General features: G+C 37.9%; 2 protein-coding genes across 2 annotated transcripts; both read right to left on the bottom strand.

The window, feature by feature from the left end:
• Positions 1–4,232: 4,232 nt before the first annotated feature.
• Positions 4,233–5,989, bottom strand: si:dkey-15h8.15. Its single transcript, NM_001423549.1, has 2 exons — positions 5,880–5,989; positions 4,233–5,632 (listed from the first exon to the last, which is right to left on the bottom strand). The coding sequence occupies exons 1-2, from the start codon at positions 5,932–5,934 to the stop codon at positions 4,779–4,781; spliced, it is 909 nt and encodes a 302-aa protein (NP_001410478.1). The 5' UTR covers positions 5,935–5,989; the 3' UTR covers positions 4,233–4,778.
• A 1,144-nt stretch (positions 5,990–7,133) lies between these two features.
• On the bottom strand, positions 7,134–13,661 carry znf1167 (zinc finger protein 1167). The gene is made up of 3 exons (XM_009295803.4): positions 13,635–13,661; positions 12,842–12,951; positions 7,134–9,359 (listed from the first exon to the last, which is right to left on the bottom strand). The coding sequence occupies exons 2-3, from the start codon at positions 12,894–12,896 to the stop codon at positions 7,927–7,929; spliced, it is 1,488 nt and encodes a 495-aa protein (XP_009294078.1). The 5' UTR covers positions 12,897–12,951; positions 13,635–13,661; the 3' UTR covers positions 7,134–7,926.
• Between the last annotated feature and the right edge of the window lie 850 nt (positions 13,662–14,511).

Below are 14,511 nucleotides of genomic sequence, written 5' to 3'. Positions count from 1 at the left end.
AGCTTTTACCTATAAGTCACGCGTTGAACACTGTCAACCAATCACAACAGACTAGGTCATCAGACCAATCACTGGACAAAAAAAATTATATGGGAGTCGTTATAGATCATGACAATATGGCCATCTCATTGGCCCATGAACATTTCCAGCTTGTTATTAAACTATTTCATAAACTGTAACAAGAGGCAAATCAATCATAACCTAATGTTATGCTAACATAACAATCCTTATCGATATGTGGCTCTTTTTAGATTCTTGGAAGCTGTAGAAATCAAAAATGTAAAACAGGAAATATGCTGGGAACAATTAGCCATTTAACCTATTAGTTCTTCAGTCTCTTCCTGTTTAATTCTGCAGGGTTCTGGATCACTCATCTTCTCACTGTCCTTCAATAAACTCTGTCTTTGTCTTTCACTGATGGTGGCAGAGCTTCAGGAGAATAAACAGAGAAATCTGATTCATTTACACTGACTGAGGAAACAAACACATCATGATATTATATCTTTTGATACAATACGTGATTTGCTCAAGTCAGGAGACAACAATAACATCCACTTAAATTTGTAGATCTGAATATTAATGAGCCTCAGACTATAAACATTCTTTAACAAACAGTCAGAATCAGCAGCAAATCAGCTCATTCTATACTGTTTATAGGATATAGCTACTATAGGATGAGGTCATCAATATTGTAATTCATTTTTAAAAAAAGTATTTTGTAGTCTTCATACCAATAAAGTAATCTGATTGTCAGCAGTCTCAACAGAAACCAAAAATCCCAAAAAACCTTTGGAAACAAATGAATTACTTAATGTTTGCTGCATCAAAATGTGCATATCTGCAGCGGTAAATTCCCATTGTTTCCCTTAAGATACTTTGAGTTACTAATACAACCGCTGACAAACTCAAACACACTAGCACAGTAAGACCTAAACACTTTCCCTCTCCTTTCTGCCTGCTGTATTGTTGTGGTCGGCAGACACACAGATAGAGGTGAACTCAATGCAGAAACTAGTCGCAGATTGTCGCTTTAATAAACTGTAAAGTGTGTTTTATTGTTGTGTAAACACGAGAAAAAGCGTCAACGACTCACCTCAGCTCTGAAGACTCGACGCTGAGTGAACGCGTCAGTGCTGACGTCATCACGGCGAGGCGGGCGCAACAGAAGCTCGTCAAAATTCCTTACTACGGGAAAATTTTTTGTTTGGAAAATAATTTTTTAATCCATTTAATTATCTTCTTAAGTACATTTTACATTTACAAATGCACATTCACAATAGTAAACCTGCCTTTGTGGTCTTCTTTAAGGATATGGAGAATTAAATAAAGTTGATTTCTGAATCGTCTAATAAGAAAGTTTTAAAAACTGTCAAAATGTGCTCTGCTTTTAAGATCTTCATATATATGTAAGTACGTTAAATTAACCCTTGTATTTACAAAAAAAATCTTTAATATTTTATGCTCTCTTTCTCTTTTATGATATTTTTTCATTGTCTCATACTGTACTTTTTGTCAATGTCATTTGTTGATTGGTACTGTAATTTTAGTTTTATGTTCTGATAAGCATGTATGTTCCTGGTTTCAGCAATAAAAAAATTATTAAAAATGTTTTTTTTTTTTTTTTACAAAATAAAACTTTTACCAAAAAATAAATTACATTTCCTTAATCTTCTTATCTTTTTAACAAAATTGTATAAACATAAATGTAAATTTACAAACCAAAAACCTTATATATATATATATTATATTTTAGAAACTTTTTATATTTTTTATATATTTTTATATATTTTTTAAAATATATAAAAATTATATTTTAGAAACCACTGAAATTTGTAAATTATATCATATTTTTAATGTGTGATGTATAAACCCATTTCGTTTTTGTTTTCTTTTTTCTAAATGTTTTATTTTTTTATGTACTGTGATTGTATATTCTCATTTTACGAATAATAAAAATATATACATCGTCATTAATGTGGCAAACAAAATACTACTGAAAGGAGGAGGGGTAATGGCAAACTATTTTGACATTTAATTAATAACCTGGGCGAGGCAGTGGCGCAGTAGGTAGTGCTGTCGCCTCACAGCAAGAAGGTCGCTGGTTCGAACCTCGGCTCAGTTGGCGTTTCTGTGTAGAGTTTGCATGTTCTCCCTGCCTTCGTGTGGGTTTCCTCCATGTTCCTCCTGTTTCCCCCACAGTCCAAACACATGTGGTACAGGTGAATTGGGTAAGCTAAATTGTCCGTAGTGTATGAGTGTGTGTGTGTGTGTGGATGTTTCCCAGTGATGGGTTGCGGCTGGAAGGGCATCCGCTGCGTAAAAACTTGCTGGATAAGTTGGCGGTTCATTCTGCTGTGGCGACCCCGGATTAATAAAGGGACTAAGCCGACAAGAAAATGAATGATTGAATTAATTAATAACCTGTACTACTATCTATTTTCATATTACTAGTATTAATTATTTTAGATAGTAGTATTTTTTCCGTTAAGTACTATTGTGTATTTATTATAAACTAGTGCCTATAGAGGAATTACCAACCTGCGTCACACGGGTTCCCGGTTGCAAAAAACAGACCGGTTGCAATAGCAAACGTGGTGTTGTGCGGTAGGATGCCAAATTCGACTTAACTTTTACCATACACCACACTGCTTTAATGCCAACTGCAGACGTCTTTGGCTAAAAGGGAGCTGAATAGAGTGAGGAGCTAATTAAAATGCTGGACTCTGCAGTTCTCATGTCATATCAGGGAAATTCACGTTATACTCATTACTCGGTTTTGATTGCAGCAATGACTTCAGCAAAAACAGTTAAACATGGTGAATTAAACTGTGGACACTCAATGCTCAGAATAAAATGTAAACATGTGAGTTCACATACCCTGCCGTACAGTTGCAGTTGTTCTGCTTGTTGATGATTACCCAGGCCTTGTACAGCTCCGTCTTCTTGTCTTTGGCTAGGCAGAACCTCGGTTTTTAGCACTACATAGTTTTGAATCTGGTCATCATATAGCATTATTTCTTGCACATGACCACACATGAATGCAACTTCATATATAAACAATACAGGAAAAAGCACATCACTATATGAAATCGTATAACAAGGCTACAATTAAAAGTTACACTCTCCGACTATGTGTGTTTTTAATTTATATGATTAAAATGAATTATATTAATGTGCAATTGGGCTTTTGTATATCTGAAATAGTAAGGTGAGTATCAAGTGTTTCTATATTTAAACTCACTTTCTGATAAACTTAGATTATATATTTCACACACAAAAAAATGTAAAGTATATTCATGTATAGGACACTTAGTAATCTGAAAGGGTTGACTTAAAACTTTTATTATTTGGCCCTGTATCATTTAACTCCCCCTCTCTACTAATCAGAGCGGGTTAGCCCACAGTTTTGGGCTGTCCCAAAGAAGTGGGACCCACAGTGAGCTGCTCGCAATGACCCTGAATGAGCCACTGAATCTGGTTCTACTTTGTACATACAGAAAACCATTATACAATGCATATTCAGAACAACTTCACGTGACTATAAACTGGGTCATGTTAATAGTTAGTTACTCACAGAATTTAATAACAAAAAAAAATGAACAACTGTAATATATTAAAACAGAATTATATTTTAAATAAAATCAAACTTCAATAAACACAAAACGCTATTTTTTCCTTACTCCAAAGAATTGAATTAAAAGTAAACCCCCTCTGAGTTTTGGCCCTTCCTTAGTCCTTCAATCCCCCCTACTGGACGCATCAGGAACAACAGGGGTATAAAACTATAGATCGTAAAACTGCCTGGATCCAAGTCTGCAGACGCTCCATATAGGGCTAAAAGCAGTATTCCCAATGGCTAATGTATGTAAAAAAACACCTTACTCAATCATTTGAGGTAAAACTTTAATTTTAAAATCACTTAAACAGTTTAAAAGCAAATGTAATAGACATACTAGATGGCTGCGAGATATTTCACTAAAATGATCTATTCCTGAAGAAACTGAAATTTGTTTTTTACTAAAATGTAAGAAAACAATTAATAAAAAACACCAAGTAAAACAAAACACACACATATCATCTTTCAAAAAAGAAAAATGAAAATACCAATGGATTTATGTTATGATTTATGTGTGAAATGATCACGTTAAAATGTCAGTAAACAATTATATACACTTTACACACATATATATTATGAAGAACAGGCAAGACTCAGACTGCACTATGGTCAGCAGTATCCTTATAAAACTGATTTATTAAAATAAATGATCAACAAATGAATCTGTCATGACGGTCTCTACAAGTGAAGGCATTATCTACACACAATATGAATCTCTAATTAGATAAACACATCAAACTATAAAACACTACGAACGAAAATACTGAACCAAAACAGACAAATCCAAACGCCCAACACAAGCTGTAAAAGCAGGCTTCATTTCAGACCAGTTCAGCTCGATGACGTATAATGAGTCCGACATCGCCTGTAGACCCATTGAGCAACCGTCTTTTTACAGAAGCAGAACCGATTTAAAAGTCAAGAGTGATGCGTTTAGTGTCGTAGAATAAAACGTGAAAGTATCTTGAGTTTGTGTTTGCCACCAACCTTATTTAAACCATTTAACCAAAATCCCATTCAAATAACCCACTGACTCTGGGACGAGGGAACAGAACTGCTAACATGCTAACTGCTTACGGGTGTTTGCATACAAACTGACATCAAAGTAAAAATAAATGCATATTATAAGACAATAACAGTGTTTTTTGAGCTTGTATGCACATCAGCCTGTTGTTGGAGACCCCAAAACCAAAACAGGACCTTTTATGATGCATATCAGGGGCTGTTTAACTGAGAAATCTGGTGTGTGTGAATATAGAGTAGAGCTTTCAGGAAGGGAGATTTCATTGTGCTTTTTTAACTCGTGTTTTTTCTCTGCAGTGTGACTCAGCACATTAAAGTCTGATGATTCTTTGAAACTCTTCCCACACTGAGTAGATGTGAATGTTCTCTCTCCACTGTGAGTCGTCTTATGTATTTTCAGGTGTCCGGATTGTCTGAATGTCTTGTCGCAGTGTGAACACTTGTACGGTTTCTCTCCAGTGTGAATCATCTGGTGCAATTTCAAAGCTCCAGCTCTAATAAAAGTCTTCCCACAGTCAGAGCAGACGAACTCTCGCACACCAGTGTGGGTCTTCTGATGGTCATTTAAACATGACCGTCGTGCAAAACTCTTCCCACACTCAGAACATGAATACGGCCTCCCATTTATATGAAGTCTAAGATGTTTCTTCAGCTCGTAAGGTCTCAAAAATGTTTTGCCGCACTGATCACATTTGTGTGTTCTCTCTCCAGTGTGGATCAGCTTGTGTGTTTTCAGGTTCCCTCTATTATTGAATCGCATGTCGCAGTGTGAACACTTGTAAGGTCTCTCTCCAGTGTGAATAATCAGGTGACGCTTGAGAGTCTCTTTGAGGTTGTAGCTCTTTCCACACTGAGTGCAGGTGTAACATTTCACAGCTGTTTTTTTCATTGATGAACTACGTCTGACCTTCACTTGAGTTTTTTTCTTACTCTTGACATGATGTTTCTCCTCATCTTCACTCAGTTCTTCACTCTCCTCCTCCACCACCACATCTGAAAATGAATAAGTCACATTTTAAGAGTTTACATTTTACCTAACAGTGAAATGATCATGAATAATATGTTTGGCTGAGATGTGTAAGATCTTTATAGACATGACACATTTAAGGATGTGCTCTCACTAGGCAGTGAGAGACCAGTTTCCTTAGTTATAATCAATGCAGGAGCAAAGACGAATGTTGGATTAACAACCCCACTGTTCTCCAGCCTCATTATTGAAGAGTAATGAATAAACACAAACCTATTAGTTCTTCAGTGTCTTCCTGTTTAATTCTGCAGGGTTCTGGATCACTCATCTTCTCACTGTCCTTCAATAAACTCTGTCTTTGTCTTTCACTGATGGCGGCAGAGCTTCAGGAGAACAAACAGAGAAATCTGATTCATTTACACTGATTGAGAAAATAAACACATTATGATGTTATATCCAGTGATACAATATGTGATTAGCTCAGGTCAGGTGACGCCAATAACATTTACAGATGTGAATATTGATGAGCCTCAGACTTCAAACACTCATTAACACAAACATTCAGGGTCAGCAGCGGATCAGCTCATTTTTCAAAAAGTATTTGCAGGATGAGCTCATCACTATAGTGATTACAACTACAACTGCACTCATATCAGTGTATAGTTTTATTAAGTATTCACACCAATAAAGTAATCAGGTTGTCAGCAGTCGCGCGTCTGTACAGAAGCTGAGAAATCAGAGAAACCGTTGGAAAATAAAGGGCGCCAAAAACAATCTAACGCTGTTTACTGGATTAAAATTCGTATATCTGTCGCAGTACATTTCCATAGCTTCTCTTCAGATACTAACATATGCGATATTACTAATACAAACGCTGAAAAACGTGTACTTACTAACACAAACTCAAACACCAAGTTCATATTGTCCTCTCAGAGCTGCTCTCTGCCTGCTGTATTGTTTTGGTCAGCAGACACACAGATAGAGGTGAACTCACTGCAGAAACTAGTCGCAGATTGTCGCTTTAATAAACTGTAAAGTGTGTTTTATTGTTGTGTAAACACGAGAAAAAGCGTCAACGACTCACCTCAGCTCTGAAGACTCGACGCTGGATGAACGCGTCAGTGCTGACGTCATCACGGCGAGGCGGGAGCAACGGTAGATCAACAAAAAAGCGTCAAATTAAAAGCTGACAAGCCAAAACAATCGCTAATGTAGATATAAACACACACATTATTCTAAATAATTTTTCATTGGACACTTTAAACGTTGTTAAAAATGCATTTAACAAATTTAAAAAGTAATAAATACTTCATGGCTAACAGGCATATGTCCAAAATAATCTATTCCTGAAGAAACTAAAAATTGTTTATAATAATATGTAAGAATACAATTATTTAAAAATAAATAACATGTAAATACATGTAAATGTGGAGGGCGTGGCCCATGCATCCTGTCAGTTTGTTGTAGTAAACGATTATATTCACTTTACACATATATTACGAAGAACAGGCAAGAGTCAGACTGCACTATGGTCAGCAGTATCTTCATAAAACTGATTTATTAAAATAAATGATCAACAAATGAATCTGTCAAGACGGTCTCTACAAGTGAAGGCTTTATCTACACACAATATGAATCTCTAATTAGATAAACACAGCAAAATACTACTTATTAAAATACATAACCAAAAAAAAAGCGGGCTTCATTCCAGACCAGTTCAGCTTGATGACGTATAATGAGTCCGACATCGCCTGTAGACCCATTGAGCAACCGTTTTTTTACAGAAGCGGAACCGATTTAAAAAGTTCAGAGTGATGTGTTTAGTGTCGTAGAATAATTCGTGAAAGTATCTTGAGTTTGTGTTTGCCACCAACCTTATTTCAGCCATTTAACCAAAATCACATTCAAATAACCCACTGACTCTGGGACGAGGGAACCAGAACTGCTAACATGCTAACGGCTTACAGGTGTTTGCATACAAACTGACATCATAGTTTCTCCAGTATATTGATAAGCCATGGTGGGCGTTTCCTATCAGTCTTGCGTTGAAATGTTGTCCAATCAAAACAGAGTGGGTCATCAGCCCAATCACCGCAGATTGGCATCACACAAAGCAAGGGTTTGGAAAGAATGAATTGTGAAGAAATCATATGGGAGTCTTTGGGATCAATCGGTAAAAATAAATGCATATTATAAGACAATAACAGTGTTCTTTGAGCTTGTATTTACATCAGCCTGTTGTTGGAGACCCCAAAACCAAAACAGGACCTTTTATAATGTAAAACAGGGGCTGATTAACTGAGAAATCTGGTGTGTGTGATTATAAAGTAGAGCTTTCAGGAAACTTCATTCCTTCTTTATTAGTGATTTTTTCTACATTGTGGATCTCTACATGTTCATTAAGTGTTGATAATTGTGTGAAACTCTCCCCACACTGAGTGCATATGTACAGCTTCTCTTCAGTGTGAATCATCTGGTGTCGTCTCCAGTCTGTAGCTTTCTTAAAACCCTTCCCACACTCAGAGCACACAAACTCTCTCACTGCAGTGTGGACCTTCTGATGCTCTTTTAAATGTGCCTTCTGTCTAAAAGTCTTTCCACACTCAGAACATAAATAAGGCTTCTCGTTTGTGTGAACTCTAAGATGTCTCCTCAGCTCTGAAGCCCTCAAAAATGTTTTGCTGCACTGATCACATTTGTGTGGCTTCTCTCCGGTGAGGAGCATCATGTGTGATTTCAGGTCTTCTGATCGTCTGAATGTTTTGTCGCAGTGTGAACACTCATAAGGTTTCTCTCCAGTGTGGATCATCTCATGTATTTTCAGGTGTCCTGAACGTCTGAATGTCTTGTTGCAATATGAACACTCGTGCGGTTTCTCTCCAGTGTGGATCTTCTGGTGTTTTTTCAGGTGTTTATTTGTAATAAAACTCTTCCCACACTCAGAGCATGAGAACGGCTTCTCGTTTGTGTGAACTCTAAAATGGTTCTTCAGCTCTGAAGGCTTCAAAAATGTTTTGCCGCACTGATCACATTTGTGTGGTTTCTCTCCAGTGTGGATCATCTTGTGATGTTTAAGGAGACTAGCCAGTCTGAATTTCTCACCGCAGTGTGAACACTCAAAAGATTTCTGTTGAGTGTGGATCCTCTGGTGGCGTTTTAAGTGTTCAGCTCTTCTAAACGTCTTCTCACAGTCCGAGCAGACAAACTCTCTCACACCAGTGTGGATCTTCTGATGGTCTTTTAAATGTGATTTCTGTGTAAAACTCTTCCCACACTCAGAACATATATGAGGCCTCTCGTTTGCGTGAGCTCTAAGATGGATCTTCAGCTCTGAAGCCCTCAAAAATGTTTTGCTGCATTGATCACATCCGTGTGTTTTCTCTCCAGTGTGGATCAGCATGTGTGTCTTCAGGTTTTCTGAACGATTGAATCTGCTGTCGCAGTGTGAACACTTGTAAGGTTTCTCTCTTAAGTGTATTCTCTCATGTGAATTCAGGTTTTCTGAACTACTGAATCTCTTGTCGCAGTGTGAACACTGGTAAGGTCTCTCTCCAGTGTGAATCCTTATGTGAATCTTGAGACTGGATTTGCGGCTGTAACTCTTTCCACACTCAATGCAGGTAAAAGGTTTCACAGCTGTTCTTTCCACTGAAAAACTATCTTCAGCCTCTGATTGAGTTTCTTCTTCCCTCTTGACATGATGTTTCTCCTCATCTTCACTCAGTTCTTCACTCTCCTCCTTAACAATCACATCTGAAAATGAATAAGTCACATTTTAAGAGTCTACAGGGATCTTGCATCTTTTCCAACGTCAAATTTTAGCACTTTTTAAGCACTTTCAATATGTAACCACAGTAAATTGTGATTATATATGCAGTATGTACTTTCTTTCGCATTTAAATCCATTGTGTTTATAAAAATTACACACTATGGCATTTCAACTTAAATTATTGACTACTTTGGAACAGGGGATGCTGAACTAACACACTTTCAGGAGAGAGTTGCCTCAATTGTGGGTGACACTTTATTGTCTGAAGTGGTAGCTGTACCTGTGGGAGACACCAATGTATTATGCCCTGTTTCCACTGAGTGATACGGTTTGGTACGCTTTTATGGCCGTTTCCACTGTTAAAAGGCGTAACGAATCGTACCGTACCACTTTTTAGGCACCCTTTCGAAAGGGTACCAAACACGAGAAAGGATACCAAAAGCTGGAGCTACACGCAGAGCTGAACGTTGATTGTAAGGGTGTCAAAATTAATTGTTTCTTCGGTGCATCAAGATGCAGGCGCGGACAATTCGGTATCGGTTCAGTAATAATCATAACCGGTTATTATGTACTGACGTCATTTATCTCCTATGCGCTCTGTCGTGAGGGAGGTGAGCGACGGTATTTACAACACTCAGCTAAAGGCTGATTTATACTTCTGCGTCAAACGCCGGCGTATGCTACGGCGCTGACGCATAGCCCTGCGCCGTGGCCGTCACTGACGTGCACCTCTCAAAAAATGTAACTACACGTCGCAACAACGCAGAGCGTAAGCTCTGTGATTGGTCGGCTTGGTAGCGCTGACGAGTCAGGGCGGGACCGAGAGCTGCGTGAATGGCGCGAGCGATTGTTTACAAGTGTGGAGTCCCGTGAAGGAGCTCCTGATGGAAAGTTTTGTTTTGTGTTTACCTCATAGTTAAAGTTGTTGCACGTCCGCCGGTTCCTGCCTCACAATGAGCGGGTTTGAGCCACTTGTACATCCCGGAAGTGTTCAGGAAAAGCAGCGGAGAAACTCAACACAGAGGAACATTTACACCTCACTGCCAACTAGCGTTTCGGAAGTGTTAATGCAGACCGACAGAGACAGCGCGCAGAAGTATAAATGCACAGCTACACTCGTTGCATGCGCCGTGGGTCACGCCAGTCACTAGACGCAAAAGTATAAATCAGGCTTAACTCAGGGCCGGCCCGTGGCATAGGCACCATAGGCAAATGCTAAGGGCGCTGTATATCCAGGGAGGCGCCAGAAATGAGCGCGGTTCAGTTGGTTTTGTTTTCTTTATTCCTGACACACATTCAGTTAATGTTATAGACGGCAATAACTCAAAAACCTCTTACCCTAAAAATACCTAAAGTGTGTTTCCTACAAAAAGACAAAGCTGGTTATGCTTCACAGCTGTCTTTCTTTTCACTCGACATTACGAGTTTAAGCCCTCGCAATATGTGTTTAGCCGGGAGAGCTCGCGCTTAGAGGAGCTCTCAGTAAGGGACCGTTGGAAAAGTGCTTCTTTTTTTCGTTTTTTTTTTCCTGCTCCGCTCAGCTCAGCGCAAGCTCTCCCTGTTGCGAGGGCTTTAGTGTGTGTGTGTGTTTGTTAGGTGCTGTCTATGTTTGTGTATGTGTTTGAATGAGAGACAGTGTGTTGCTGTGTGTCTGTGTGTTTATACAGACAGCATGTTATAGCCTCCCCCCTAAAATATAACGTTGTAGATGGAAAGCATCGTCAATGCACCGTGATGCACCGAGATATCGAATTGAACCGAATTGAAGGCATGATAATCGTAACCGAACTGAACCGTGAGACCAGTATAGGTTCACACCTCTAGTTGATTGGTTACAAAGATACGTCACAAGTTCGTGTGTAGCTAGCCAGAATGAAAACAAACGAACCTCTTTGTTTTTATATACAGCTGTGAGATTACAGCTTAATACTATATGCATATAATAACGAGCCATGGATGACCCGAGCTTAAAACAAACCGTTGTCTTGATGAACACACAAAGCTAAGAAGAACAAAATCTCCCGTGGCCTGTTGTTGTTTTACGAGGCCGTCTAAAAGTGGGAGCGGTTTTCGATTTCTTCCGGGAGCTTGCGATCTTTGATATAACAAACTTCTTGAGCGGATGTTAATAACGTGTTCGTGATTATTGAAGTGTCTCCGACATCTGATCCATTCAGAAAGAAAAGGACAAACGCGAGAGTGAAGCACAAATAAAGGAGAATCCCGACAAAACACGAAAGCAAATTGTTTCAGCAACCTGAATCACAAACAAACTGCCATGTTTATCATCGCCTTCTGGACTATTATGGACTCTGAATGATGCAATGACTCTCTAACAGAGCTTACATGTGATGGTGAAGGTTACAGACACAGATGAGAGGTTTGCTCTGACTGTGGGCTATATTGCATGTTGTTTATGAACCTAAATAAGGACTAAATGTCTGCTGTGTGTAGTTTTTCTGTAATTGGTAGCATATCGGAGACTGTAAGGGTTTGTATGTGTTCAAATATGTTCAATAATTTATTTATTTTATATAATTACAGACGTTACAGTAGGCTATTTCACACTGTCATTGATCTGCAGTTATAATCAACTCCTGTTTATAGAAAAGTTAGTAATAAACATTTATACACAAGTATTTATGTGTATGAAGCATCTGTTTTGTGAGAAGTGCTTCTCATATGATATGTGAACGACCTGTAAGGCTTTACTGTAGACATTTGTTTGAGTGAAAATGATGTTGACTGAAACTCTGTCGTACACCACGCCCACCAAAAGGGTAGCCTTGGTAGTGGAAACACAAGCCTGATAAGCATGACCCATACCAACCTATGCCATACTGTACCAGTCAGTGGAAACGGGCTATTAGAGGAACATTTTGTTATGGCGGTATAGCAGCACCCCTTCACTCTTATCAAGGCAGCGCCTCCGGCATTTCAGCTGCCCAATCGCCTGCACTAAAACTGGCCAACACTGCCATTGCCAAAGACTAAGGGTTGTATACTTTTGCAAATGCTTTTATATGTTTTAAATCACATATATTCTGTCAATTAAACCATTTGAACCATTATAAATGAATAGGAATGTTTTTCACATGTGCTGGTGCGATACTTTGTAGTGTGCAATTTACCACAATTGCCTCTTAAGAGGCGCCAATGGAAATAAAAAAAACACACAAGAAATGCACGTCCGCCAGACATGAAGCTGGCACAGACCATTGCACATTCTCACGTTCATTTCATTATCGGAAAATTCAAACGTGAGCCTAAAATCTGACGTAGGCATAGTTTTTGTGCGTACACAGCGTTGATACATGAGACCCCAGGAGATTGGTCAGTTTCACTGCGGTCAGTGAGTGTTCAGTTTTCTCCAGTTATGATCAATACAGCAGCGAAGACGACTGTCAGATTAACAACCTCACTGTTCCTCAGCCTCATTATTGAAGAGTAATGAATGAACACAAACCTATTAGTTCTTCAGTCTCCTCCTGTTTAATTCTGCAGGGTTCTGGATCACTCATCTTCTCACTGTCCTTCAATAAACTCTGTCTTTGTCTTTCACTGATGGCGGCAGAGCTTCAGGAGAACAAACAGAGAAATCTGATTCATTTACACTGATTGAGGAAATAAACACATTATGATGATATATCTTGTGACACAATATGTGATTTGCTCAGGTGACGCCAATAACATTCACTATGTTTGTAGATCTGAATATTGATGAGCCTCAGACTATAAACACTCATTAACACAAACATTCAGGGTCAGCAGCAGATCAGCTCATTTTTCATAAAGTGTTTGCAGGACTAAATGTAAATAAATTTACTGCATTCATATCAGTAAATAGTTTAGGTATTTACACCAATAAAGTAATCAGGTTGTCAGCAGTCGCGCGTCTGTACAGAAACAGAGAAATCAGAAAAACCGTTGGAAAATAAAGAGCGCCAAAAACGTTGTAATAAACGTTGTTTATTGAATTAAAATTCGTATATCTGCAGCAGTATATTCACACTCTTTCCCTTAAGATACTATGCGATTTTACTATTACTGATCAACCAAACACACTAACACAGAAAATCCAAACACTGAGCTCATATTGTCCTCTCGGAGCTCCTCTCTGCCTGCTGTATTGTTTTGGTCAGCAGACACACAGATAGAGGTGAACTCAATGCAGAAACTAGTCGCAGATTGTCGCTTTAATAAACTGTAAAGTGTGTTTTATTGTTGTGTAAACACGAGAAAAAGCGTCAAAGACTCACCTCAGCTCTTAAGACTCGACGCTGAATGAAGGCGTCAGCGCTGACGTCATCAAGGCGAGGCGGGACCAATAGAAAATAGTCAAAAATCCCTAACAAAGCAAAGGAAATTCATTTTAAAATTCTACACAAAATATACCCGGTCAATGCATTTCTCTCATAAATCTGATTTTGCAATTACTGGTTCTTTCTGTCAGGTAAATGAGGAAACTTTGACTTTGACTTGTTTTTTACATGTAAAATCTCACAAAAGTTTAGGTCAAATCTATATAATTATATCAATAAATCACAATCAACAAAACAAATCTTTAAATTGACAGATGTTATTTGTTATTATTCTACTCCCAATAATAAAAATGAAGAATATATACTATATATATATATATATATATATATATATATATATATATATATATATATATATATATATATATATATATATATATAATATATACACACACACACACACACACACACACACAGTTGAAGTCAGAATTATTAGCTCCCCTGTTTATCCCCCCCCAATTTCTGTTTAACAGTGACATTTAACAGTTTTCAGCACATTTCTAATCATAATAGTTTTATTAACTCATCTCTAATAATAACTGATTTATTTTATCTTTGTCATGATGACAGTAAATAATATTAGACTAGATATTCTTCAAGACACTTCTATACAGCTTAAAGTGACATTTAAATGCTTAACTAGGTTAATTAGGTTAACTAGGCAGGTTAGGGTAACTAGGCAAGTTCTTGTGTAATAGTGGTTTGTTCTAGACTATCAGGAAAAAATATATACCTTAAAGGGGTTAATAATTTTGTCCTTAAAATGACTTTTAATTTTTTAAAAACTTCTTTCATTCTAGTCAAAATAAAACAA

Source organism: Danio rerio, chromosome 22, assembly GCF_049306965.1.
Source record: "Danio rerio strain Tuebingen ecotype United States chromosome 22, GRCz12tu, whole genome shotgun sequence".
In the NCBI taxonomy this organism is placed as follows: domain Eukaryota; kingdom Metazoa; phylum Chordata; class Actinopteri; order Cypriniformes; family Danionidae; genus Danio; species Danio rerio.
Note: the sequence above shows the minus strand (reverse complement) of the source record. Positions and strands in the feature narration are given on the sequence as shown.